The following is a 24,305-nucleotide window of genomic DNA, read 5'->3' on the forward strand; positions in this document are numbered from 1 at the left end:
AGAATACAGACTCTGCAGTTTCTTCCACCTCAGGAACATGGCTCCCTTCTGAGCTGTCCTGTCCCCAGCCCATCAGGTCCTACGGCTCTACTTCTTCAGTTACCTCTCTTCCTTCTGCCTATTTCCTAATGAGGCCGGATGCAGCACCACATCAGAGACAGCCCAACCAGACAAAGCCAGAATCGAGTCAGGCTTCCCAGCGGTAGCAAGGGGGCTGCCCATGAGCCGGGATGGTCAGGGACGAACAGGAAACCGGCCTTTGGCTTTTCTGCCCACCCACACCTGCCGCCTTCCCCCGACCCCAGTCTATCACTTCTGGTCAATCAAAGGTGACAGACGTGTGGCCCATAAAACATTCTGTTTGGCCTGCATAGCTTTTCAAAGCTTTAGTTAGGGGCTGCTGTTGGGAGCCTTAAGCCTGCAGCGCTGCTTGAATTTAAAACACAGATATAAATCTTGTCGTTAGGTCGATTAGCGCTGATGGTCAGGTCACTAAGCAACCCTCCCTGTACTGTTCCTCCCGCCAACCGATTTACACCCCAACATCCTGCTCATTGAGCCAAGCTCATTCCTTTGTGGTTACTTAACCCCACCCCACGTCCTGCTTCTACCAGTATAACTTCTGCCTGAGAAAAATTAAAAAATGTCAGCTTGATCAGACCTCCTGTCTTGTGGTCCGTTCTTTGCGTCTCTTGTCCCCCATTCTCTCCTAGGTGGACCCCAGCCCCTGTCAACTGCCCTGTGAGACAGGGCATGCTGCCATTTTAAAAAAAAAAAATCAAGAAATTCTGCTTAAGAATCCAGCATTCTAGTTTCTTTTGAAAAGTGAGATCTGGTGCCCTGGTTCCTCCGCAGTGGCACCAGCTACAGCTAGTATCAGCCACTCCTTTGCCCAGGGCTTGTGTTCTGCCTTCTGCCGTTCTAAGTCTCCTAATAGCAACTGCCATACGCACTGGCCATGTGGCGGCTTCTGACTACATCTTCATGAGGCTGTTCTTCCGGAGGAGCAGCTTGTCCCTGCTGAGGTTGTCCTGGTCCACCTTTTCATTGCCTCAGGCCTCAGCACGGGTGGACAGGCAGAGCAGGGTAAGCAGGGTAGAGAAGGTCAGTCAAGAGCCACAGCTCCAGCCTCTCTGACAAATTTTTCCAGCAGCATCCCAGGTCTACCTGTGTCCTGACTTGGGCCTGGCTCTGGGGAGCAGGTTGCTGAAGACTGGCCAGCTACTCCTTCAGGCTTCTCTTGAGCTGGGCCTAAGGCCTGAGGTTTCCTGAGCCTGAGCAGCATTGAGGTCTGGAGGCTTAAGCTTCCTCACAGTTTAGCTCTCAGCCAAATGTGCACCATGGAGTGGCTGTCTTATCGCAGTCCAGCATGACATTGAGAACAGTGCAGGGGGCCCCTCCTACGGACAGTGCCGTGCGGGAATCCACCCGGTACCTCACAGTGTTCAGGCCTCCCTCCCGGTCCACCTTGAACTGTTCCTAGAAAGAAGAGAAGGAGAGAACGTGAACCCATGCTTCATGGCACCAGCTGTTCACGTCTCCATTAAAGAGAAAGAGGCCAAGGCTGACATGCTGCCCAGGCCTGTACCCCTCAGTAAGGAAAACACAGGCTTCTATGTGGGATAATACAGGTACTGGGGCTAAGCCTTCCCACCCCAACCTGCATGGACTCTGAGGTCTGGGCTGATTCATGGTGCCTAGATCCACATAGCAGCCATCAAACAGGGCAAGGTGCTATGGAGAATGCCTGTTGAGTGGCCTGGGCCCAGCATGGGGGAAAGGCGCCGTTTGGCCAAAGGGGAACTTGGTGAAATGACTAGGCCCATTGGTTCCTACCTATCCCTCACCACTCCACTGACTAGCCAGCACCTGTTTTTGAGCCGCAATGCGTTTCTGGTCCCTCTTCCGCCAGGCTGGGTCATGCAAGTGGCGAAATGTCTGGTACCCAGTTGTGATCCCCAAGGGGCGGAAAAGCTAAGGAGAACAAAGAATGCAGGCGTCAGTCAGGCTGCCTCTCTTGTAGTCTTGGCCCTTACCACTAACTCCTCTGGGATCCTCCTAGCTGCTGTAGGCAGAGGCTCTTAGGAGCCATCCTGTAGGAGAGGAGACTCTAGTGAGAGCACAGAACTGGATGAGACCCGGGAGTCGGGGTAAAGGCAGGGATCAGAACCCGGGGGACCCCAAGAATTCTGATGCAGCAATAAAGGGAACCTCGGGACGTGCAAGGAGCCTGCCTTACCTGGAGACCAGCTCCTTTGATGCGCCGGTAGAATTCATCGTCCTCTCGGCCCCAGCCCCAGAAGCGGTTGGACATCCCGTTGCACTGACACAAAGACAGGCAGTGTCTGTCACATGCCCCCTCCTCCCAGGGGTGCACTTTGCTCGGGAGAACCAAGTCTGAGCCCAGCCAGCCGGCCCCCTTTCTTCTTCCTGCTCTGACTGTTCTGAGTGGATACAGGGCGCTGTGAGGTCCCCTCACTTCTGTGGTGGGAGCATGGGGTCGAGGGGAAGCCTCAGCACGTCTTAGTCCTACCCTGCTTCTAACAGGGCGTTGAACAAGTATATGACTAGTGTCTCAAGTGTGGGCTCTCTTCAGAGGGCAAAGACTGCTGACTGCTACTTTTCATGTCCTCTCAACTCCCTTTCTCCTGAGATGGCACTGCCCAGGTCTCTTCCTGTCTTTGAGGGACAACTGGCTCTTTAACACTGTTGATTGGCATCTGCTGGGGGGCCTCATCTACAAAACTGGCTTCAGCCATGGAGGACAGAGAAAAGCCACTCTGGTCCTCTCCTCCCCACCTGTGTGCCTGGGTCCCATCCAGAGACAATGTGCTTTAGTGTGGGACTCCTGTCTAGACTCCTAGGGCGTGAAGGACTCCATCTCCCACCAACCAGGCCATGTTTTACAGGCTGTAGCTACATAGCCTCTCGCACAAGAGGACTGTAGAGTAGCAGCACCGAGGCCTGGGAAGACAAAGGAAGACCCAGTAACGTTGCAGGGAGGGAGGTTCTGTAGGCTCTCCCATTTCTGGCTGCCTGTGGCCAGCTGACACTGGGACTTCTGTGGTCACAGCAGAGCTCCCCCTGGCTAATGCACTCACTCCTGGTTCCCTTGCACATCCCCTGTCAGGCTCCGGCAAGGCTCCATGTGCTGGGCCCCAGGAAGGTTGCTCTACCCTCCCACCGGCCTGGACCCATGATGGGGAGGATCCCCAGCAAGCGAGCAGAGCGTGTGGGGCTGGGCCTCACCAGCTGGTAGTGCTGTTTGGACAGCAGCAGAATGCCACCCACATAGGTCTTGTAGTGGTAGAGAGGGTGGAGCTCTGGGGAAGCCACATGGAAGGGCCCAGCCTCCGGGAAGCCATAGTCCAGCTCCTCATTGAGAGGGAGTAGGTCCACATCGTGCATGGCGATGTAGTCTGTGCTGTTGCTGCTCTCCAGGAAGCCCACATTGATGAGTGCTGCCCGATTGAACCTACACAAGGTAAATGATGCCAGGTAGACGAAGCAGGCTTGGTCATCAACCTAACTCGAGCCCTGGCTACGCATGAGAGCTTCTTCACTGTCACCACCCAGCACTGACTACACTGTACAACACTGTCCCCTCAGCTTGCCGCACAAGGGTTTATGCCAGAAAATGTTCAAAATTTCATGAAAGAAATAGCAGTGAGAAACAAATCCCTGTTCTCAAGCAAGTCAAGCCAGGCACTGAAATGGAAACTGGCAGGGTAGGTGGGTATCGATCCTCATCGACACGGGGCCAGGAGGGCCAGAATGACAGGCAGCATCTAAGGTGGAACTTGACACAGCCAGAGGGAGTGATTATATGGAAGCTGGGAGGAAGAGGAGGAGGAAGAGGAGGAAGAGGAGGAAGAGAGACAGTGAGAGACAGAGAGAGACAGAGAGGCAGAGAGGGAATGCCTTGAAAAATGAAAGGGAAGGAAGAAAGAAGTAGGGTAACAGCAATGGATATATCAAAGAAGTCTTTCTCCTTCTTTTTCTCTTCTCTTTCTTTCCTTTCTTTTCTTTGTTTTTGTGTTTTGTTTTGTTTTAAAAGATAGGGTTTCTCTGTATAGCCTTGGCTAGCCTGGAACTCGCTCTGTAGACCAGGCTGAGATCCACCTGCCTCTGCCTCTCCAGTGCTGGGATTAAAGGTGGTGCCACCATTCCTGGCTCCCTCTTTTTTTTTTTTTTTTTTTTTTTTTTCCCCCCCGGAGCTGGGGACGAACCCAGGGCCTTGCACTCGCTAGGCAAGCGCTCTACCGCTGAGCTAAATCCCCAACCCCTCTTTTAAGACATTAACTTAGAATATCAGTAAATTACAGAGTGGTGGACATCAAAGGAGAAATTGTAAGAGTCAGGCCTCTCCCTCCACCACGTGGGGTCACCAGGCTTGGTGGCAAACACCTTTGGTTCTTTTTTTTTTTTTTTTTTTTTCTCGGAGCTGGGGACCGAACCCAGGGCCTTGCGCTTCCTAGGTAAGCGCTCTACCACTGAGCTAAATCCCCAGCCCCGGTGGCAAACACCTTTATCTACTGCCTGTTAAGAGGAGTTATCTCTGAGTGTCTATGTGCTAATATGAATCGTGAGGAGGACGAGCAGATGTGCAGAAGAGGGGCCCTGTGGCCGGAGGGAGCACTGCCCCGAGGGGGGGAGGGGATGTGCAGAAGAGGGGCCCTGTGGCCGGAGGGAGCACTGTCCTGAGGGGGGGAGGGGATGTGCAGAAAAGGGGCCCTGTGGCCGGAGGGAGCACTGTCCTGAGAGGGGAGAAGAGTCCAAGGCTACAGTGGAAGAGACAGTCCCAGAGATCCTGGGACAGGGATTGCTGGGAGGTGAGTGGATACAGCAGGACTGAGGCAGGCTCCTCCAGAAACCCTGCATCACTGCTTCTCAATATCCTTACTCAACATTCCACAAACAGTGATCTCTCTCTCTGAAGCAGACTTTAGACCAGGACCCACCCCACTCCCACTATACCCAGTCAGAGTGGCCTCCTCCTCCCACCATCTGGCCCTTACTCGCAGTAGTCCCTTACAGGCCCGAGCCCTAAGCGAGCGAGAGGGACAGGCACTGGGAACTGAGGGCAAGGAGAGAGAGGCACCGGGATGAGTGGTGCAGGCTCAGGAGCTGCTCCTCACCTGAAGTGATCCACCTGGTTGAGCACATAGATGTGGTGCTGGATCTTCTTCCTGCTTAGGAAGCGGTGCATGTGGGGCACAAAGACCAGCAGCTCCTCAAAGCGTTCCCGAAAGGGCACCAGCACTGCCAACCGGTGAGGCCCCCATGACTCATCTTCTTCCCAGTGCTCAGGGGGCGGTTCTGGGGGACAAGCTCGGGGTGGACCCGAGGTCTCCTGCCCTTGTCCCCTGGTCACCTGGGCCACATCTCCAGAACAGCTGAGCTGCAGCCAGAGCAGGGAGAAGAAGACCAACAGGAGAAAGGCAATGAAGAGGTGGAAGATGGAGCATTTCCGGCGGAGGCCTCCAGGAAGCAGCCTGGCCCTGAGGTAAGAGCGGGAAGGAGGTCAGGTGAACGGGGCTAGCTGAGATCCTCTCAGGACCCTTCCCTGGCCTCCTCACATGTAGGCCCAAATGACTGGCCTCCCCTGAATACCGGGAATTAGTGCAGAAGCGGTGTTTAATGTTTTTGCGCATGCTACTTCCACACGTGATCAGGCTATTGCCTCTGTAGGCCCAACTCGTGCTACCTGCTGGGACCTTCTCAGACCAGTCAGAGCAGTCAGGGCTGCCCCAGTCATTCAATGACTTCTGGCATCCTGCTGGAGTCCCGGTGGAGCACTCAGAGGAAGGGACGGGCTCATTGTTTCATATCTGTGTCTCCCTAGGACAGTATCTTCAAGTCCTGAGCCAGTGGGAGAGGTTCCAGCTTACAGAGATACAACCACTGATTTCCAAATTCCAAACTTATTCTCCAGAAAATCCATCCCAGCAGAAAATGTTATTTTGTTGCGCTGCTAAGGTGCCCAGAAAGCGCCCCCAAGAATGGGTGTGTACTAACAATAAGCCCCAAGCAAAACTGCAAATAGTTAGTCTAGGAAGCTCAAAACTGCCCAGTGTAAGGTCTAAAGGGATAGTGGCAGAGCACAGGATAATCCATAGCACGAGATGAAGAAAGGACAGGGTTCAGCACCTATATTCTAATTTAAGAACCTGGTCAAACACTAAATATCTCAGACACTGGGTGTCTGGTAAACTGCTCTTTAGTTTAACAATTACTAAAAACAAACAAACAAACAAAAAAAAAAAACCAGGTGAAAAGCCTTACAAAGTGGCCAGGGTGGATTCTGTATTCAAGGCCAAACTGGGTTACGCAGTGAGACTATCTCAAAAACAACCAAAGAGGGCTGGAGAGATGGCTCAGCGGTTAAGAGCACCCGACTGCTCTTCCAGAGGTCATGAGTTCAATTCCCAGCAACCACATGGTGGCTCACAACCATCTGTAAAGAGATCCGATGCCCTCTTCTGGTGTGTCTGAAGACAGCTACAGTGTACTTATATATAATAAATAAATAAATCTTTAAAAAAAAAAAAAAAAAACAAACAACCAAAGAAGCAAAAAAGAAGCAGTGGAATTCACATTTGTCCCCCTTCTGGAAGTTTCTGGGGATACCAGGAAAGGTTGTAAGAACCTAAGGAGGCTTCCTCTCCAGCTCCCCCTGCCCCTGCCCAAGTGACCAGCAAAGGAACCTACTTTATAACCTCTAAGGGTCAAGAATTGGCTCTTAGGTCTTGTAGACGCTTCCTCCTAAGCTCACCGCCCGTGATGGTCTTGTCTACTGGTCCTTGCGATGTTCTGCCTCTGCTTGCAAGATTAATGCCCAAACCCTTAGTCTAACAGGCAGAATCCACTGTGAGGCGCTCTGTGATTTTGTCAAATCTCCAGTTTCTCATAACCGTTCACTCTCATTCAGGGTAACACAAGGCCTTTCCACTTGCCACACGCCTTCCTGCTACAGCCCATCCCCACACGCCTTTTTCTCCTACGAGATATCCCCTTATTTTATCTGCTTGGCAGTCTTCTACCAATCTTTCAAGGTCAAAGTCCACGTCATACCCATCACTGCCCCCGCCACACTCTCTGCTTTGTGTTCCCAGGGTACCTGGTACTTCCTTTCCTCTTTATAGCACTCGCATGAGATGGGTTGCATGGTCCTACTTGCAGAACATGTCAGGTTTTCATTGGTGGCCTCAGGCCCAGACAGACAGAAAAGAGCTCATCAATTGAGTTAGGGAAAGGGTTAAAAAAATCCAAGCATGCTTCAAGGCAAACACTGGAGCCACATCCATGCCTGCCTTTCTCTAAGGACACAACTGCAAATCTGGAAGCCAGCAGCCCTAAAGCCAGGCCCAGGTCCCACATGCAGCTGAGAGATGGCTGATAGGGTTCCCCTCACAGGGTTTCTGACTTACCCCCCACTGTCCTGTGGTGATGGTTTCCACTGTGGAGTAGTAGAGCCCAGACCTGCAAATGGTCTCACAAGCCTGGAACCTTTACAGATTCCTTCTTGCACTCTGGGCTCTTTCTGGGATCGGGATTGAGACTTACAAGGTGAACAATGGGTAAAAGGCCTCCTTTGGGGGAATAAACAATGACCATTATCCAGGAGTAAGTCATGGCCTGGAAGGTCCATATGCTTTCTAAAGCTGGTTCTTCAATGCAACCTGCCCCTTCTACGAAGATCGTGTGCCAAAGTTCATTCTCGTTCTTTGCTCTAAAGGCCAAAACCACTGAGGGTCCCAATTCTATCTCTAGCGATACTGAACACCGAGATACTGCTGGTGCCACCTGGTGGTAGTCTCCAGAACTGCAGTCGTGGCTGCTCCCACACTCAGGTTCTCAGGAACGATTTAGAAAAGGGACGGTCTCTCCTTTATCAATCACTGCCTAAGGCTAGTTAGGGGCGCTTCAAACCCAAGCAGGCTCGTGCTAGCGCTACGACCCGGCTACTACACTACTTTATATTTGTTGTTCGGATCTATGCTGCTGTGTCAAAAGCGCAGAACGGACATCAATCTATTTTTCTAAGAACACAATAATAGAAAATGATGAGAAGATGGCAACTCTCCTCTATTTTCCCTATATACAATCTTCACCATTCTTCAATGAGTACTTCCAAATATGATGATATTCATTTTCAGAGATGGATAACCAAGGTCAGAAAAATCAAGTGGTCTATTTCTGGCCATAATATTATGTTACTGTCACTTTTTAACACCAAATCTGAAAAAAACAAAAAACAACCCCCCCCCCAAAATTGTGCCCACTAAAGCTCAGAGTCTTACAATAGCTAGCAAATGTGCCATTCATTAAGTGAATATGCACCAACGTGTGTCTGGGGAAAGAAAATGGGGACAAGAAGCATATTTCAAGCCTAAAGTGTAATGCCCCCATAAATCTAGGCAGGAAAATCACCTCCCCCATTCTGTTTCAGTGAGAAATATCTTAAACTCAGGTTCGAGCCAGACTCACACCTAACACTCAAAGCAGGGCCCACATAAGTACAACAGAACACGAAATGAATACTGGGTGTGTCTAGTATAAGACAGGCAATGGCTAACCAACCAGGAAGAGAACACAGGAAGCTCTGTCTGGTGTGATCTTCCCTGCCAGCCGCAAAGTATGAGAGAGCATGAAGGAAAGGGACGGGATCTGAAGTCACATAGATATGACAGGGCAGACAGACAGAAAAAAAAAAGAAAGGAAGGAAGGAAGAAAGAGAGAAAGAAAGAAAGACCCTCAGCACCACAACACAGTGAGATCCGCTGTAAGAAGTGAACAGAATCAGCAGCTGCATGAAAACATAGATGCAGAAACACACAAATGACACATGAGAGAAAGGGGCTAGATCAGTAGATCTCAGCCTCCCTGCTGCTGCAGTCTTTTTATACTATTCCTCATGTTATGGTGGCCCCCAACCATAAATTTCGTTGTTATTCCATACCTGCAAATTTGTTATTGTTACGAATCGTAATGTAAACATCTGCTACGCAACTCAAGGGGGCCGCGACCCATAGGTTGAGAACAACTGGACTAGCTCGAGGTCCAAACAAAAAAATTAATAGAGAACCCGAGGCAGAAGCCCAGACACAGGGACGCGCAGAAAAGAGAGCTACGGAGACAATGCCAATGACGCCCCTCAGAGAAACACAAACACTCAGGGTGACCCCCAGAAACCCAGATGCGACGGCGTCGGGCTGCTAGATTCTGCAGGAGGCCGGGAAAAGGAATGGCACTCAGGGGGACGCGGCTCCTGCCGGCTTCCACCGCTCACCTGCCATCCTCCCAGGGCAGCTGCGCCGCTTTCCTCCGGGAGGGCAACATTGTGGCGGGACACAGCAGGACATGGGGCTCCGGCTCCCCAGTCCCGCCGCCCGGCCTGCCCAGCCTACGCGGCGTCTCCGCCCCCGGCCCGCCCCCTGGTCCGCCCGGTCCGTTCCTCCGGCCGCGCCGGCTGCACCTCAGAGCCGCAGCCTATAAGGTTCCGTTGCCTGGAAAAATCAAAACGATGGCGGGGGACCTAACTTCTCACTACCTACAAGGACCCACTGGATGTCACAAGAAAGGGAACTCCCTCCCTTCACCCAAGTCAAAGGCCAGCAAACAAGCAAGAGACTAGCTGGGGCTAGACCTGTACTCCAGAACAGCACATCTGGGATAAGGTACATCCTCCCCCCAACCCCTCCCAATGAAGGCTGGTAGCATCGCAGCGTTCCTACGGTCAGCCCAGCAGAGTAAACATGTACACTTGGAGCACAAGATCCAGTTCAGGATTCAGAGCTGATCTCGGAAGACTGTACTTCAAACACTGCTCTGATAATTCAACAAGGCTGAGACGAGTCAATTTTTCTGTGGCTGTTTCAGCACTTGGGTACATGAATTGTTCTTACTCTGTGTGGTCATTGTAGGAAACGTAAATCCATTTGGTGCGTGTTTGGCACAGTCACTACCGTGTAAATGCTGTCGTCCAACTAGAGAACTGAAGGAACAGGAAGTGGAGCTCCCGATTTGCCTGTGTTAATTTAACCACTCCCTGACTGACCCTCATGCTTTGCCACTTCCAACCTGGGAGAAGAGAAGCGGTTACTAGACTCAATGACTGCTCTTCTTTCAGGCAAAACTCAATATTCTAATAAGTACCTAGCAGTTATTAAGTCCTACTTTGTGCTAGTCATTATTATTCTAAATTCTTTACTACTAAATAAAAATTCAGTCTTTAGGAATAGGTATTATTTCCACCGTAAAGTTGAAAGAACCGAGGCACAGGATTTGTCTGCATAATCGTTTTTCCAAGCACAATGATCTCAAGTATATTGTTTAAACGTAGATCTTCACTACTGGTTGAGAAGTTAATTGTTTTTAACTCCCCTCCCCACAACCAAACCCTGACACATACAATTCAATCGTTTCTCACCCTGGGGCTCTGCATCCCACACCAGAAACTTACCAAGTTAACTGTCTCTGCCTGTGTGTGTGTGGGGGTGGGGGGGACCTGGGTCTGTCTATGAACTACTTGTTTTCAGGTCCACATTGCTCCAGCATACCTAGCTCTTTGGAAATGGTAATGGAGTTGATAACACACCCTAACAGAAAGTGGAATAGTCTACTCACTCTCACTCAGCCTCATCTTGACAGCTCAGGGATTTCTAAGGCGGAATCTGGACAATTTTTATATGACTTGGTATTTCTAACATTTTTAAAAATATGGTTTATTTAACTATAGGAGTACACTGTAGCTGTCTGCAGACACACCAAAAGAGGGCATCAAATCCATTACAGATGGTTGTGAGCCACCATGTGGTTGCTGGGAAATAAACTCGAGACCTATGGAAGATCAGTCAGTGCTCTTAACCACTGAGCTATGTCTCCAGTCTGATGTGGCAGATCTTAAAGGCAGGATTGACCTCCTGCAGAGACCAATTAGGTAGGGCAATGAGGTGATGAGACAGTCATGTGACCTGTCCCTCTAAATCTCAAGGAACTAAATTTTACATCAAAACCCAAATTGACTCATTTTAAACCAGTGTTCAGTTATTGGTCATGTTCAGCCCGAGTACTCTCGATGAGTGCGGTAAGGACAGCACTTGGCTTCCGGGTATCCCTCTCAAAGCCCCATCAAGCCCCGATGAGAAGAATACAAGCAGCTCTGCAGACTCAGAGGAACCCACCACCTCGTGCCTGCTACGAGAAACACGCAAGGATGGAGAGCTCGACGTTCAGGTGAAGACTCGTCTGGAATGTGAGGCCCTGTGCCCACTGGAAGATGTTCTTCCCTTCCTCTCCTTTTGTTTTTTCCAGACAGGGTTTCTCTGTGTAACAGCCCTGGCTGTCCTGGACTTGCTCTGTAGACCAGGCTCGGAGGTACACCTGCCTCTGCATCCTGAGTGCTGAGATTAAAGTTGTGCACACCATGTCTGGCCTTGTTCCATTCTCTTGAGTCCATGCACCATCACACCCGAGAGTAACCATGCACGGGACAAGTCTTTCTTCTTCATCTTTTTTTTTTTTTAATTGGGAAACCAATGTAACAAACCCACACTCATTGAAAATAAACTCAGTAACTAAGACTCTGTAGGCTCTGTCTCCAACCAGCACCAAAGTCTCTGCTTGGTTTGATACCGGCTGCTCAAGCCCCAAAAGGACAACCGTGAGAAACTAAAATCAACCTCTGGGCCCCTTTCGTGCACTGCAACCCCTCCACGCCCTTAAACTGACACACAAACACACCTTAGGTTAGCAGGCTGGTTCTAAGCCAAAGGCAGGAAAAGCAAGTTTCTGGAATAGCAAGGAGTCACTGATGCACCCTGACCTGCTCAAAATCCCACATTAACAAAGGAAGACAAGGAAAATCAGCTTGCTGGCCCACCCACGTCCCTCCCGAAACCTACCCCAGACAGCAACCCACATCCCTGATCAGTAACACTGAGACACCAAGGGCATCACCAGCCCCCGAGTGATTACTGCAGAAGGTCCAGAGGTGGAGGTGGGGAAGGCTGGTCCCACTGCCTGCTTAGCATTAGCCAGCCGGTTGCCGTCCTCCACTTGAGCCTGAGGAACGGGGACATGATTGCAGTCCCTCTCTCCTCCAGAACATCTATGGCTGAAAACCAGTTGTCCTCCCAGAGAGGAACTGGCTCCAGGTCCTTTTCCCACAGCCTGGAAGAAAGATTGCCTGTGAGGCTTGGGACAGCTACACCAACTTCTTGGCTTCAAAAAAGCTCTTGAGGTGCCGCATCTGCCAGACGCCGATGGCCACGAGGATGAGAGTCTGTAGGATGGACCACCACAGCACTCGCTGGTTGGTGCTTTCGCTGGTTTGTCTGAAGCGCTCCTCTCGCCACTGTTGGGAAATAAATGGCAAGGCTTAGTAGTTCAAGACTGCTGGAACCACTGTGTTCCCAGCTTGCAAAGATGCCCCAGGGCCACCCACTCTGCCCAAAGTGTGGCCAGATGCCTGTGGGGACTACCTTCGGCGGCAACAGTCAGATGACTGCCGGCAGACTAATGCATTTCTCCTAAGTCTGTCTGTCCATCTGTCAGATACAGTCCTCACTTGACCCTTCCTGATACCTAGAGGAGAGGGAAGGTGGTGGTGACAGCTCCAAGTGACAGTGGTGTCCTGGAGTGCTTAGTGTGGACTTCTGTCTGGTTCTTTCAATCTGCTCATATATTCAGAATAAAAACTGGTGGGCTGGACAAGGTTTGTTTGGTTTACGGTTTTTCTGCTTGTGTTTGTTTTCCTTCTTTATAATGTGGTCTCATATCAGCCAGTGGTGGTGCATGCCTTTAATCCCAGCACTCGGGAGACAGAGACAGGTGAATCTCTGTGAATTCAAGGCCAGTTCCATGACTACAAAGCAAGTTCCAGGACACAGAGAAACCCTGTCTCAAAAAACTAAAAAAACTGGGGAAGGGTAAGGCGGGGAGCTAAAGTCTCAGGGCTGTCTTTACTGCAAGGAGGCTGTAGCAGACACTGTGTAACTTTTCCTGTTTAGACGGGTCACTGCCGGTCAACTACAATTCATTCATGATATCTATCTGGTTCCTGCACGAAAAATTCAGAGGCTTTTGATTCTGGGGGGCACCCAGAACCTTTACAGCGGCTCCTAAAGTGCTGGTATTAATTACCATGTTCTCCTGTTTGTCACTGTGATTTACTGTGATGTCAGGCTTTTCCAAGTCTGTGGCTCGATTACAAATGGACTTTTTAGACCTGCACTCTGGCACAGGTAAATGATATGGGCTTCCATAACGAATCTTTCCTGCGACTCCTGTCTGACAAGCTTGCCGCTGGCTGGCCGGGCACTCACCCGCTGGTAGTTCTGCTCCTTTTGGATCTGCTCCACCTGCTCCACCAGCTGTCGGACTCTCAGCTGCAGCTCACTCAGCTTGTCTTTGGCCGCGATTTCCGCATAGTCGTTCGCGTGTTCGCCCACTTGGATGTCAAGGTGAACTCTCTGGGGACGGAAGAGTGAGAAGGTGAGGCAGGCCCACTGCCTTCGACTAGCAGCAGCTCCTCTCTCTCCTTTGTTGTTGTGGGTTTTTTTTGTTGTTGTTGTTGTTTTGTTTTGTTTTTTAAATTCAGCTCACACACTGAGACCCGCTCAATGCTATGGGGCCCCAGGTAGACAAGCAAACATAATGAGCTTGGGCTCACGCTCTGACTGACGTTCATACAGTTTGTCCTTTGTATCGGTGGCTTCTGAGGACCAGGAAAACTTCAAAAAGCAAAAACACAGACTCAAAAAACATGCACATTTGCACTGAGTATGAGGACTTTTTGGTCATTCTCACGATCAAGTCATATGTCATATATATCACTAACGCTGCATTAGAGATTGTAAGTAATCTAGAGACGATAAAGTATACGGCAAGGTATGTATACACTGTAGAGAAGCACACTATTAAGGTCATAAGGGACGGCTATACAAATTGATCAGCCACTGTGCCCTGTATGTCCACTGGAAATCCAATGGCTTTAAAAGGCACAAAATCCAGTATCTGCCACACTGACAGTACCAGTCCCCAGTCCTAAGCGGGGTATGCTGCCTGAAAGCCTTTGGTCGCCCATGGATCCACTTACCAGCATCCCTCCAGCAAAGAGGGAGAACTTGGTAGAATTTGAGTGAAGACAGATCTGGTGCTCACCGGGGGTGTGGGAGGTGAATGTGAACCTGCCCTCAGAGCCATACTGCCGGGCCAGAATGACCTACAGATAACAGGGAGGAATCTCAGTCAGTGCTGCTGCGGGGAGGTTTAAAAAATGGCGATAAAGGCTCCAAGTACCACAAAAGTCTGCAAGAAGAGCTGGGCATGTCCCAGCACTAACGGATCCAAAGGAACTCAGCTGCAATTATGAAACGATCCTGGAGAACTATCTAGGGCAGGGTTGAAGGGTCTGACATCAGGCTGGCAAGTGACTGCTCCCCAGAAGGACTGCTCCGTATCCACTGTTAGCTCTTTCAGGGTTAGTAGCCCAGGCTGGCCTCTAACGTGGAGCTGGCCTGCCTCTGCCTTCCCAGGGCTGCAATTAACAGCATGTTACCAGGGTTTTTGTTATTGTTGCTTTTGCTTTTTAATGTCTGTTAATTTTTTTAAGTATTGTTTTTTCCAGGGGTTGGGGATTTAGCTCAGCGGTAGAGCGCTTGCCTAGAGAGTGCAAGGCCCTGGGTTCGGTCCCCAGCTCTAAAAAAAAAAGAAAAGAAAAAAATATTGTTTTTTTTCCTTTATGTGTATGAGTGTTTTGCCTTATTATATGTGGTTCATGTCCATGCCTATGAGTTGATGTGAGCCATGATGTGTATGCCGGGAATCAAACTCTGATTCTGAACAAGAACTACAAATGCTTTTTTGTTTGCTTGTTTTGGTTTCTCCAAACAAGGGTTTCTCTGTGTAGCACTGGCTGTCCTGAAACTCACTCTGTAGATCAGGCTGGCCTCAAACTCACAGAGATCTGACTGCCTCTGCCTCCCTAGTGTTGGGATTGAAAGGTGATGACAAGTAACTTCTACAACTACACTGATGGTTAGTGACAACAAAACTATTTTGCTTTTGTCTTTAAAACATTATTTGTTCAACCTGAAAGGTACCCCTTTTTGGAACGTGCTCTGGTTTATGAAATTAAGGCCTAAATAACACCTTTAAGATTACCAACTTTTGGGGTTGGGGATTTAGCTCAGCGGTAGAGCGCTTGCCTAGCGAGCGCAAGGCCCTGGGTTCGGTCCCCAGCTCCGAAAACAAAGAAAAAAGAAAAAAAAAAAAAGATTACCAACTTTTTAATACCCATCACTGCAATTAATACACTTATCGCTAGAGGAAGTGAGCTTCCATTTCACAGACTAGGGAAGTGCTTCAAGGCCAGTAACTGGATTGGGGGAGTCACTGAGAAGTTGAGAACAGCACCTGTCCTGCAACCGCGGCCCAAGTTCGTGGAGAAGATCCAGCATCTTCGCACAACACCAACTATCTTTCTCGATCGAACGGATACGGAAACTAACAAAGAAGTACCGGAGCTTGCTTGACGCAGAGCCGGGAGCGGGTAAGGGGCAGCTCACCTTGTCCTCGGGGTCTTTTACTTCCACGAACATACCAAGCCCAGGAGTGGCTGGCTGGTACTCCTCCCGCTGTTTGTCATACAGCTGCGTCCGGTAATTTCCTGGAGACAGGCAGAAAAGGGAAGATGAGAAATGCTCAAAGAGGTGCCGAGTTTGCGGCCGAAAGGACAGTGCCAGGCTAGCTACCTGGAACGGGTTGCATCCCCCCGCCCCAGTACCACGGACTTGTCCCAAACGCTTCCCTTCGCCCCCGCACCGATGACCATGGTCTCGTCCGGAATCTCCTCAATGAAGCACTTCTTCTCTGTCTCTCCTATGTGGAAATAGAGCGCGCCTCCGCGGGCTGCAAGGCACAGCAGTAGCAGGAAGGCCCGCATCCCTCTCCCCAGCAAGAGTCCAGGTGAGGTTCCGACAACTCGCACGCCTCGCACCGCAGCCATCTTGCCCCACCTGCCTGCGCAGGCGCAGACTGCCGAGCCACGTAGACCTGCGGAGGCTACCGCGGTGCCTGCCGGGACTACGAGTTCCGCCGCGTGGACTACAAGTCCCTAGATACACCACGCCTATGCGCGGCAGTATCTGATTGGGGCGGGTTTCTACAGGACGCGGATTGGGGTCTCCAAAATGGGAGGATTTTCTTTGATTTAGCCAAATAGCGAGATGACTGATAATGGTTGTAAGTCTGCGCAACGAAAATAAGCGGAGGCAAGATTCGAACTTGATTCACACAATAGTAATATAGCTCTTCCCCATCCCTCTTTACTTTTGTTTGTTTTGAGACAGGGTCTTGCAGTGTAGCTTTGCCTCCCCGTAACTTAGGATGCAAGCTCCGCTGGCCTGAAATTTGTGGGGATCTTCCTGTCTCTGACTTTCAAGTGCTGCGATATAATCATGCAACACTATGTTCAGCCATTCTACTCTCTTTTTTTTTAGATTCACTTTTTTTTCTTTTTTTCCGGAGCTGAGGACCGAACCCAGGGTCTTGAGCTTGCTAGGCAAGCGCTCTACCACTGAGCTAAATCCCCAACCCCTACTCTCTTTTTTTTTAAATAATTTTTTTAAGATTATTTACTATATATAAGTACACTGTAGCTGTCTTCAGACACACCAGAAGAGGGCATCGGATCTCTTTACAGATGGTTGTGAGCCACCATGTGGTTGCTGGGAATTGAACTCAGGACCTCTGGAAGAGCAGTTGGGTGCTCTTAACCGCTGAGCCATCTCTCCAGCCCCATTCTACTCTCTTTTGGTTACTGTTTGCATGGTCTATCCTTTCCCACGCTTACCTTTTAGATGTATATATGTCTTTATTACTCTATTTATATTAAAAGATGAACCTCTTATGGGCAACATGCAATTAGATCATACCTTTTAAAAGCCATCCTGCCAAGCTCTCCCTTTTAATTGTAGAGTATGCCACTTACATTTAATTTAATTTAGTCATTAATAAGATTTATAACAATCATTGTGTTATTTGTTTTATTTATTTGTTTATTCTCTTGTGTTTCTTGTTCGCCAATACCTTTATGTGTACTAAGTAGATATGTTGTAGCACCTTTTTGTTGTTGTTGTTGTTGTTGTTGAGACGTCTAACTACGTAGCCCTGGCTGGCTCAGACCTTGATATGTCGACCAGACTGGCCTTGAACTCCTAGAACTCTGTCTACCTCTGCCTCCCTACTGCTGGGATTAATCTCTTCATGCTTGTAGGGTGATGAAGGATACACATCCCTCTTGAGGCTTCAGATTGATGGTGTTAAGGAAACCTCACACCGGCAAGAAGAGGGAGTCCCACAGTGTAGCTCAGACAAGAGTGAACAGGCTGATAGTGCAGGAGATCCAGTGGGCACCCCAGAAATGCTGATGAAGAGAAATAGCAGAAAAGCTAGACCTGATACCCCTTCGGGCCTCTGGGGTACAGGAGAGCAAGGGACCTAGGTTGACAATGCCATTAGCAATGTCCTTGATGAAGCACTTGTATGGTTCAGATGGTGTCCTCTATAATCCTTGAGAAACAGCAGCTACAGTCACGGAAGTGGCAGAGCCAGTCTGCTCTGCCAACTTCATCCCCTGTGCTTTCTGTCCCAAGACCCCATCCGCTATCAGCTGCCTCTTTTGGGGTAGCCGTGTTAGTACAGCTTCTCATTCTACACCAGGAATGCTATCTCAGCCCCACCTTAGATAACAAAACAAAACCAAAAAAAAAAAAAAAAAAAAAAACAAGCACAGTACAGCAATAGTTGCTCAGACTTCTTGCTAACCTGGTAAAGAGTTCAGCAGGGAAGAAGTCATCCTACAGAGTCTGCGTGCGGCAACTCTCCCAGACAGGAATTAGAACAGTAGGGATGGGAGCAAGTTTGTGATCTGACACAGAGGTCCCCAGCTTTGGAATCGGATTGGGGAAAGGGCTTGTGCTAAAGAACTGCAGAAGTGGGGCTGGAGAGATGGCCCAGTGGTTAAGAGCACTGGCCGCTCTTCCAGAGGTCCTGAGTTCAAATGGTGGCTCACAGCCATCCACAATGAGATCTGATGCTCTCTTCTGGTGTGTCTGAAGACAGCTACAATGTACATAATAAATAAATCTTAAAAAAAAAAAAACAAAAGGGCTGGAGAGATGGCTCAGTGGTTAAGAGCACCCGACTGCTCTTCCAGAGGTCATGAGTTCAATTCCCACATGGTGACTCACAACCATCTGTAAAGAGATCCGATGCCCTCTTCTGGTGTATCTGAAGACAGCTACAGTGTACTTATATATATTAAATAAATAAATCTAAAAAACAAAAAACAAAAAACTAACAACATGGTAGATACCACTGGTAATGGTATCTGCTGCCCTCTTCTGGCACCCAGGCATATGTGCAGATAGAGCACTCATTTCAAAACAAAACAAAACAAAACAAAACAAAACAAAACACACCCGGCAGGAGTAAGAAAGTGTAAAGAAAGGAATGACTTCATCTAGAGATCCAAAAGCTGCAGTTGTGGGTGATCCTGGAGGAGTAAGAAGCTGGCAGGAATGTAGTTGAAATGGACAATGGGGTTTCTGTATTCTGTAAGACTTGGGCATGGTGGCTTGTGCCTTTAAACCCAGTCCAAGGGACACAGAGGCAGATGGAACTCTGTGAGTTTGAGGCCACCCTGGTCTACGCAGTTTCAGGCCATCTAAGGCTACATGGTGAGGCCTTGTGTCAAAAGTAATTAATAAAGAGAGCCCAGTCGTGAGGGTGTACACCTTTAATCCCAGCACTCAGCAGGCGGAGGCAGGCGGGTATCTGAGTCTGAAGCTCGGCTGCTCTACAGAGTGGGTTCCAGGGAAGCCAGGGCTGCACAGAGAAACCCTGTCTTCCGCAAATCTAACTAAACAGACGAAATAGGATAAACGTACCGCCGTCATAGCAGGTTTAAAATAGCTCCAAGGTTGAGCAATCCAAGTGCTCCCATGCATATTTGGCACTGGAAATGTTGCTCAATAAACTTGTTTGGACCCTTGGCCTCTGCTTGGTGGCACAATCTGTAAAAGTTGTGACACTTTAGCCGTAGTGGTCTAACAAGTGGATCTCAGGGGCAGGCGTTCGACGATGATGCTTGTAATAGTCCTCGCTCTTGGTCACGGCCCAGATTCCTGATCTGCTCACACTCCCGCCTCTCTGCTTGGAGCTGCCCCAGTTGCTGTGCTTTTCATTATCCAGATGGACCACGTTCTGTGGACTGTGACCCAACCCAGACCTCTCTTCTCTTAAGTTGCTAGGTATTCGTTAGGGATTTGGCCACAGAGATGTAAAAATAACGAAGACAGCGGCCACCAAATGAATGGCTAAAGAGGCTGGAGAGATGGTTCAGTGGTTAAGAGCATTTGTTGCTCTTGCAGAGGACCCAAGTTCAATTCTAAGCACCACTGTGGTGATTCACAACCAACCTTAAGTTCAGTTCCAGGGGATTTAATGCCCTCTTCTGACCTCTTCAGTCACCAGGCATGCGTGGAACACACATACACACATGCAAGCAAAACACCCAAACACAGAACGTAAGTCCAAAGAACAATTTTTTTTTTTTGGTTCTTTTTTTTGGAGCTGGGGACCGAACCCAGGGCCTTGCGCTTCCTAGGTAAGCGCTCTACCACTGAGCTAAATCCCCAGCCCCCAAAGAACAACTTTTTAATTGTATTTATATGAATACTGTAGCTGTCTTCAGACACACCAGAACAGGGCATCGAATCCCATTTCAGATGGTTGTGAGCCGCCATGTGGTTCCTTGGAATTGTCCTCTGGAAGAATAGTCAGTGCTCTTACCCACTGAGCCATCTCTCCAGCCCCTCAAAGAACAACTTTTTAAAGAAAGCGAAGGTGGGTTCTATGTACAACAATGTAGTATTCAGCTCTTTAAAGGGAAGGAAGTGTTTCAGCATATGCTGCAGTGTGGATGAACCTTGAGGACAACGTTGAGTAAAAGAAACCAATACCGAAAGATATATACTATGTTCATATGCTAGACATAATCATATAATACATGCATAGACATACTACATATGCATAGACATAGACAACATACCATAGGCACATGAATAGACATACTATGTGTATAGACACACTTTCTGTATATGCATAGATATAGACACATACTGTGTGCATAGATGTTATGTATGCATAGACAGACATAATTTATGCATGAGCATAGGCATATACTATATACCTATGCACAGATATATACTATGTGCATAGACATACTACACACATGCATAGACATAGACATACAATATATATATGCATAGACATACTATGTGCATATGCATAGATGTATACTATGTGCATATGCGTAGACATATACTATGTGCATATGCGTAGACATACACTACGTGCATATGCGTAGACATATACTATGTGCATATGCATACACTATGCACATGCATATACATACACTATGTGCATATGCATAGACATACTATGTGCATATGCATAGACATACTGTGTACATATGCATAGACATACACTATGTGCATATTCATAGACGTACACTATGTGCATATGCATAGATGTATACTATGTGCATATGCATAGACATACTGTGTGCATATGCACAGACATACTGTGTGCATGCATATGCATAGATATACACTATGTGCATATGCACAGATGTATACTATGTGCATATGCATAGACATACTGTGTGCATATGCACAGACATACTGTGTGCATATACATAGATATACACTATGTGCATATGCATAGATGTATACTATGTGCATATGTATAGACATGCTATATGCATAGACATATATACTGTGCACATATGCACAGATATACACTATATGCAAAGTATCTTAGCACTCAAGTTCATAGAGACAGATAGGGACGTACTGACTGATAGGGCTCACTCAGCCAAGTGGAGAGATGTTTCCCAGAGTTAAGTGTGAAACGACAAGAGTCCTGAAAATGTGTTGCACAAACAAGGATGTATTTAATACTGCAGACTGGATGGCTCATGTAACAATTGGTTGATCCATTTTACTAGCCATTTTTAAAAGCTTTAACAGGGGGTTGGGGATTTAGTTCAGTGGTAGAACTAACCCTGTTCGTTCTAGGATTAGAACGAACCCTAGGTTAAGTGTTAGAGCACTTGCCTAGGAAGCGCAAGGCCCTGGGTTCGGTCCCCAGCTCCGAAAAAAAGAACCAAAAAAAAAAAAAAAAAAGCTTTAACAGAAAGGAGAAAAGAAAAAGAAGCACAGGCAGGCTGGCTATTGTAACGGGTTGAACACTTAGGAGACTACAACCTCGACATCTTGAAGCCTCCAGTGTCCTGGGAAGAGCAATAGAGTCAGTCTCACAGTATAGACTTGAATTCACGATACAGGCTCAAAAGTTATCAGAAAGCCATAGCCAGACAGCGGGGGATAAAGATGTGCACACCCTAGTGCTTAGGTGACGGTAAGGCTTCTTAAGGTACACTTGGTGGCAATCCTTTACTCTCCTCGGCTTGTTCTTAGCACTTACCTTATTTTAAAAGACATTTTCTTCTTTATTTGGGGGAAGGGGCACACATGCTGTACTACTCAAGTGTAAGTCAGAGGGCAACTTTTTGGAGTCGTTCTCTCTTCCTACCATGTGGGCCCTGGGGATTGAACTAAGGCTATCCATCCTGGGAGCAAGCCCCTTTACCTTCTGAAACATCCTGCCACATTTAAACTCATCAACTGAGTAATCCTGGGTACACTGCTGTGAGTAGATGAGTAGGGTTCTGATTTTACAACTCGGTGTAAAGCAGTGTCAAACATTCTACAAAGCACCTATAGCCTCAGCCAATCAAGAGCCTGAAGCAGAGGCTGGAGAGATGGCTCAGTGGTTAGGAGCACTGACTGCTCTTCCAGAGGTCCTGAGTTCAGTTCCCAGCAACCACTTGGTGGCTCACAACCATCTGTAATGAGATCTGATGCTCTCTTCTGATGTGTGAAGACAGCTACAGTGTACTCATATACACTAAATAAATAATTAAAAATAAAAGAGACTGAAGTAGGATGATTTGAGTTAGGAGTTTGAGGCCAGTTAGGCAGCATAGCAAGATCCTGTTCCCAAAGGCCATCCCCTGAGCAAGGAGTCATTTAATCTCTTACTCCGGATCAGCTCTTTTTAAAGGTCTATTCATTTTCTGTGTATAAGTGTTTTGTCTGCACATACGTCTAGACTCCACATGAGTCACCAGGGTCCACAAAGGCCATTAGAGAGCATTGGCTCTTCTGGAACCAGAGTTACCAATTCTTGGGAGCCTTCATGTGGGTGTTACAGACAGATGCCATGGCTTCTACAAAAGCAGCAAGTGATCCTAACCACTGTTCATCTCTACAGCACCGGAGTCAGGGCTTTTAATACATGCTGGACACAGGAAATCATAAAATATCTTTCGTACTTGGTAAAGATAGCAAGCAAAGCTAATGTGTGCATCTAAGACTGACCACACGAAGCAGGGCGTTGCTGGGAGCGCCTTTCATCTCAGCAGCACTCAGGAGGCTGAGGTAGGCGGATCTCTGTGAGTTGGAGGCCAGCCTGGTCTACAGAGCTAGTTCCAGGACAGCCAGGGTTACACAGAGAAACCCTGTCTTAAAATAACAATAAAGTAAAACAAAACAAAACAAAACAAAATGAACAAACAAGCAAACAAATAAACCCACTCAGGTACCAAATCCTTACTTTCCAGGAATACAGCATTGGTAATTGTTGGGGAAAGTATTAGATTTCTATCCTGGCAATGATTTTTTTTTTAAAGAAAAAAATGACAAATCCAGATTTTAAACAGAGTAAAAGAACTTTAGAATAGGATTGGTGTGTTCCTGTAATTCCAGCACTCCAGGAAAAGCAGGAAGCTTTGCGTCCGAGGTCAGCGTGAGCTTTAGAATAGTTTGGGCAAAAGCTGAAGAGCATCCAGTGAGTGTAGGGACTCAGGGTTTCTTTTTGTTCTTTTTCTTTTTTCTTAAAATAAAATAACTTATTTATGTATATGAATACACTGTTGCTGTCTTCAGACACACCAGAAGAGGGCATTGGATCCCATTACAGATGGTTGTGAGCCACCATGTGGTTGCTGGGAATTGAACTCAGGACCTCTGGAAAAGCAGTCAGTGCTTTTTTTTTTTCTTTTTTTTTTGGTTCTTTTTTTCGGAGCTGGGGACCGAACCCAGGGCCTTGCGCTTCCTAGGTAAGCGCTCTACCACTGAGCTAAATCCCCAGCCCCGCAGTCAGTGCTCTTAACCGCTGAGCCATCTCTCTATCCTGGGACTCAGGCTTTCTAATGTGGATGTTCCTAGGGAAGTTCTCCCTTGGATCTGATCATAGACACAAGGACAGTGGCACACAAGCTTGAGACACAAGCTTAGGGGTGCTGTCCACATTCCTGAGTAGTGATCCTTATTCTACAAACTGTAGGAAAGGACCCTCCTTGTGTGTTGGGGATTGGTTTTCATGCTTTGATTTAATTAGGAATCTGCGTGTCCACATGCTGAAGGTCCTTGTCCCCAGTTGGTTTTTGAGATTTATTCATTTCATGTATGTGAGTACACTGTAGTTGTCTTCAGACGCAACAGAAGAGGGCATCAGATCCCATTACAGATGGTTGTGAGCCACCATGTGGTTGCTGGGAATTGAACTCAGGACCTCTGTAAGAACAGTCAGTGCTCTTAACCGCTGAGCCATCTCTCCAGCCCCTCCCCCCAATTGGTTTTTCATCGACCAATAAAGATGCCAGCAGCCAAAAGGGAGATGGTGCAGGGCCTTTCGATTTGCATGGGCTAGGAAGTGGGAAAAAGGAGCGTGGATAGTCAGGACTCAGTGGATGGAGGGAGGCCTCCATTCAAAGATGGGAGTAGGAGTCGCAGGAGAGAAAGCCAACCAGCCATGAGAGAATTTGGGTGGGTGGACACTGGCCCCTTTCCCAATTGGGTCTGGGGTAGCAAGGGAAGGTTCAGGAGTGCCCAGTCTTTGAGTTAGCCAAGGGATTTTAAAATTAATTGGCCTGCGTGCCTGCCTTCCATTTGTGAATCCAGATAGCTTCTGGACGGGTGCTCACGTGTAACCCTGCAGGAGTCAAAGCAGGGCAGCCCAAAATGCCTATAGGTTGATGTCTATATGCAGGTGAGGGCTGGCACCAGTTAGGTCAAGGCCATGACTGGGCAGTAAAAAATAAGGTGGGGACAAAGTTTTGTAAGGCAGGGGAGAGGGAGAACGAAGGAGAATCAAGATAGAGACGGAGA

General features: G+C 48.3%; 2 protein-coding genes across 5 annotated transcripts; both read right to left on the reverse strand.

Moving 5' to 3' along the window:
- Window positions 1–371: 371 nt before the first annotated feature.
- On the reverse strand, window positions 372–9,447 carry B4galt7 (beta-1,4-galactosyltransferase 7). Of its 4 annotated transcripts, XM_008771501.4 has the most exons (7): window positions 9,293–9,444; window positions 7,431–7,592; window positions 5,139–5,501; window positions 3,250–3,475; window positions 2,240–2,323; window positions 1,870–1,974; window positions 372–1,479 (listed from the first exon to the last, which is right to left on the reverse strand). In XM_008771501.4, exons 1-7 carry the CDS (start codon window positions 9,340–9,342, stop codon window positions 1,324–1,326), a joined length of 1,146 nt encoding a protein of 381 aa, XP_008769723.1. In that variant the 5' UTR covers window positions 9,343–9,444; the 3' UTR covers window positions 372–1,323. The 4 variants fall into 4 exon arrangements, with proteins under 4 accessions (XP_008769723.1, XP_038951894.1, NP_001026831.1 ...); XM_039095966.2 differs by lacking the exon at window positions 7,431–7,592 and having other exon boundaries at window positions 793–1,479; window positions 5,139–5,401; window positions 9,293–9,422; NM_001031661.1 differs by lacking the exon at window positions 7,431–7,592 and having other exon boundaries at window positions 793–1,479; window positions 9,293–9,391.
- A 2,054-nt stretch (window positions 9,448–11,501) lies between these two features.
- Tmed9 (transmembrane p24 trafficking protein 9) lies at window positions 11,502–16,016 on the reverse strand. The gene is made up of 5 exons (NM_001009703.1): window positions 15,829–16,016; window positions 15,573–15,673; window positions 14,102–14,227; window positions 13,329–13,475; window positions 11,502–12,358 (listed from the first exon to the last, which is right to left on the reverse strand). The coding sequence occupies exons 1-5, from the start codon at window positions 16,010–16,012 to the stop codon at window positions 12,209–12,211; spliced, it is 708 nt and encodes a 235-aa protein (NP_001009703.1). The 5' UTR covers window positions 16,013–16,016; the 3' UTR covers window positions 11,502–12,208.
- Between the last annotated feature and the right edge of the window lie 8,289 nt (window positions 16,017–24,305).

This window comes from Rattus norvegicus, chromosome 17 (genome assembly GCF_036323735.1).
Source record: "Rattus norvegicus strain BN/NHsdMcwi chromosome 17, GRCr8, whole genome shotgun sequence".
NCBI classification, from domain to species: domain Eukaryota; kingdom Metazoa; phylum Chordata; class Mammalia; order Rodentia; family Muridae; genus Rattus; species Rattus norvegicus.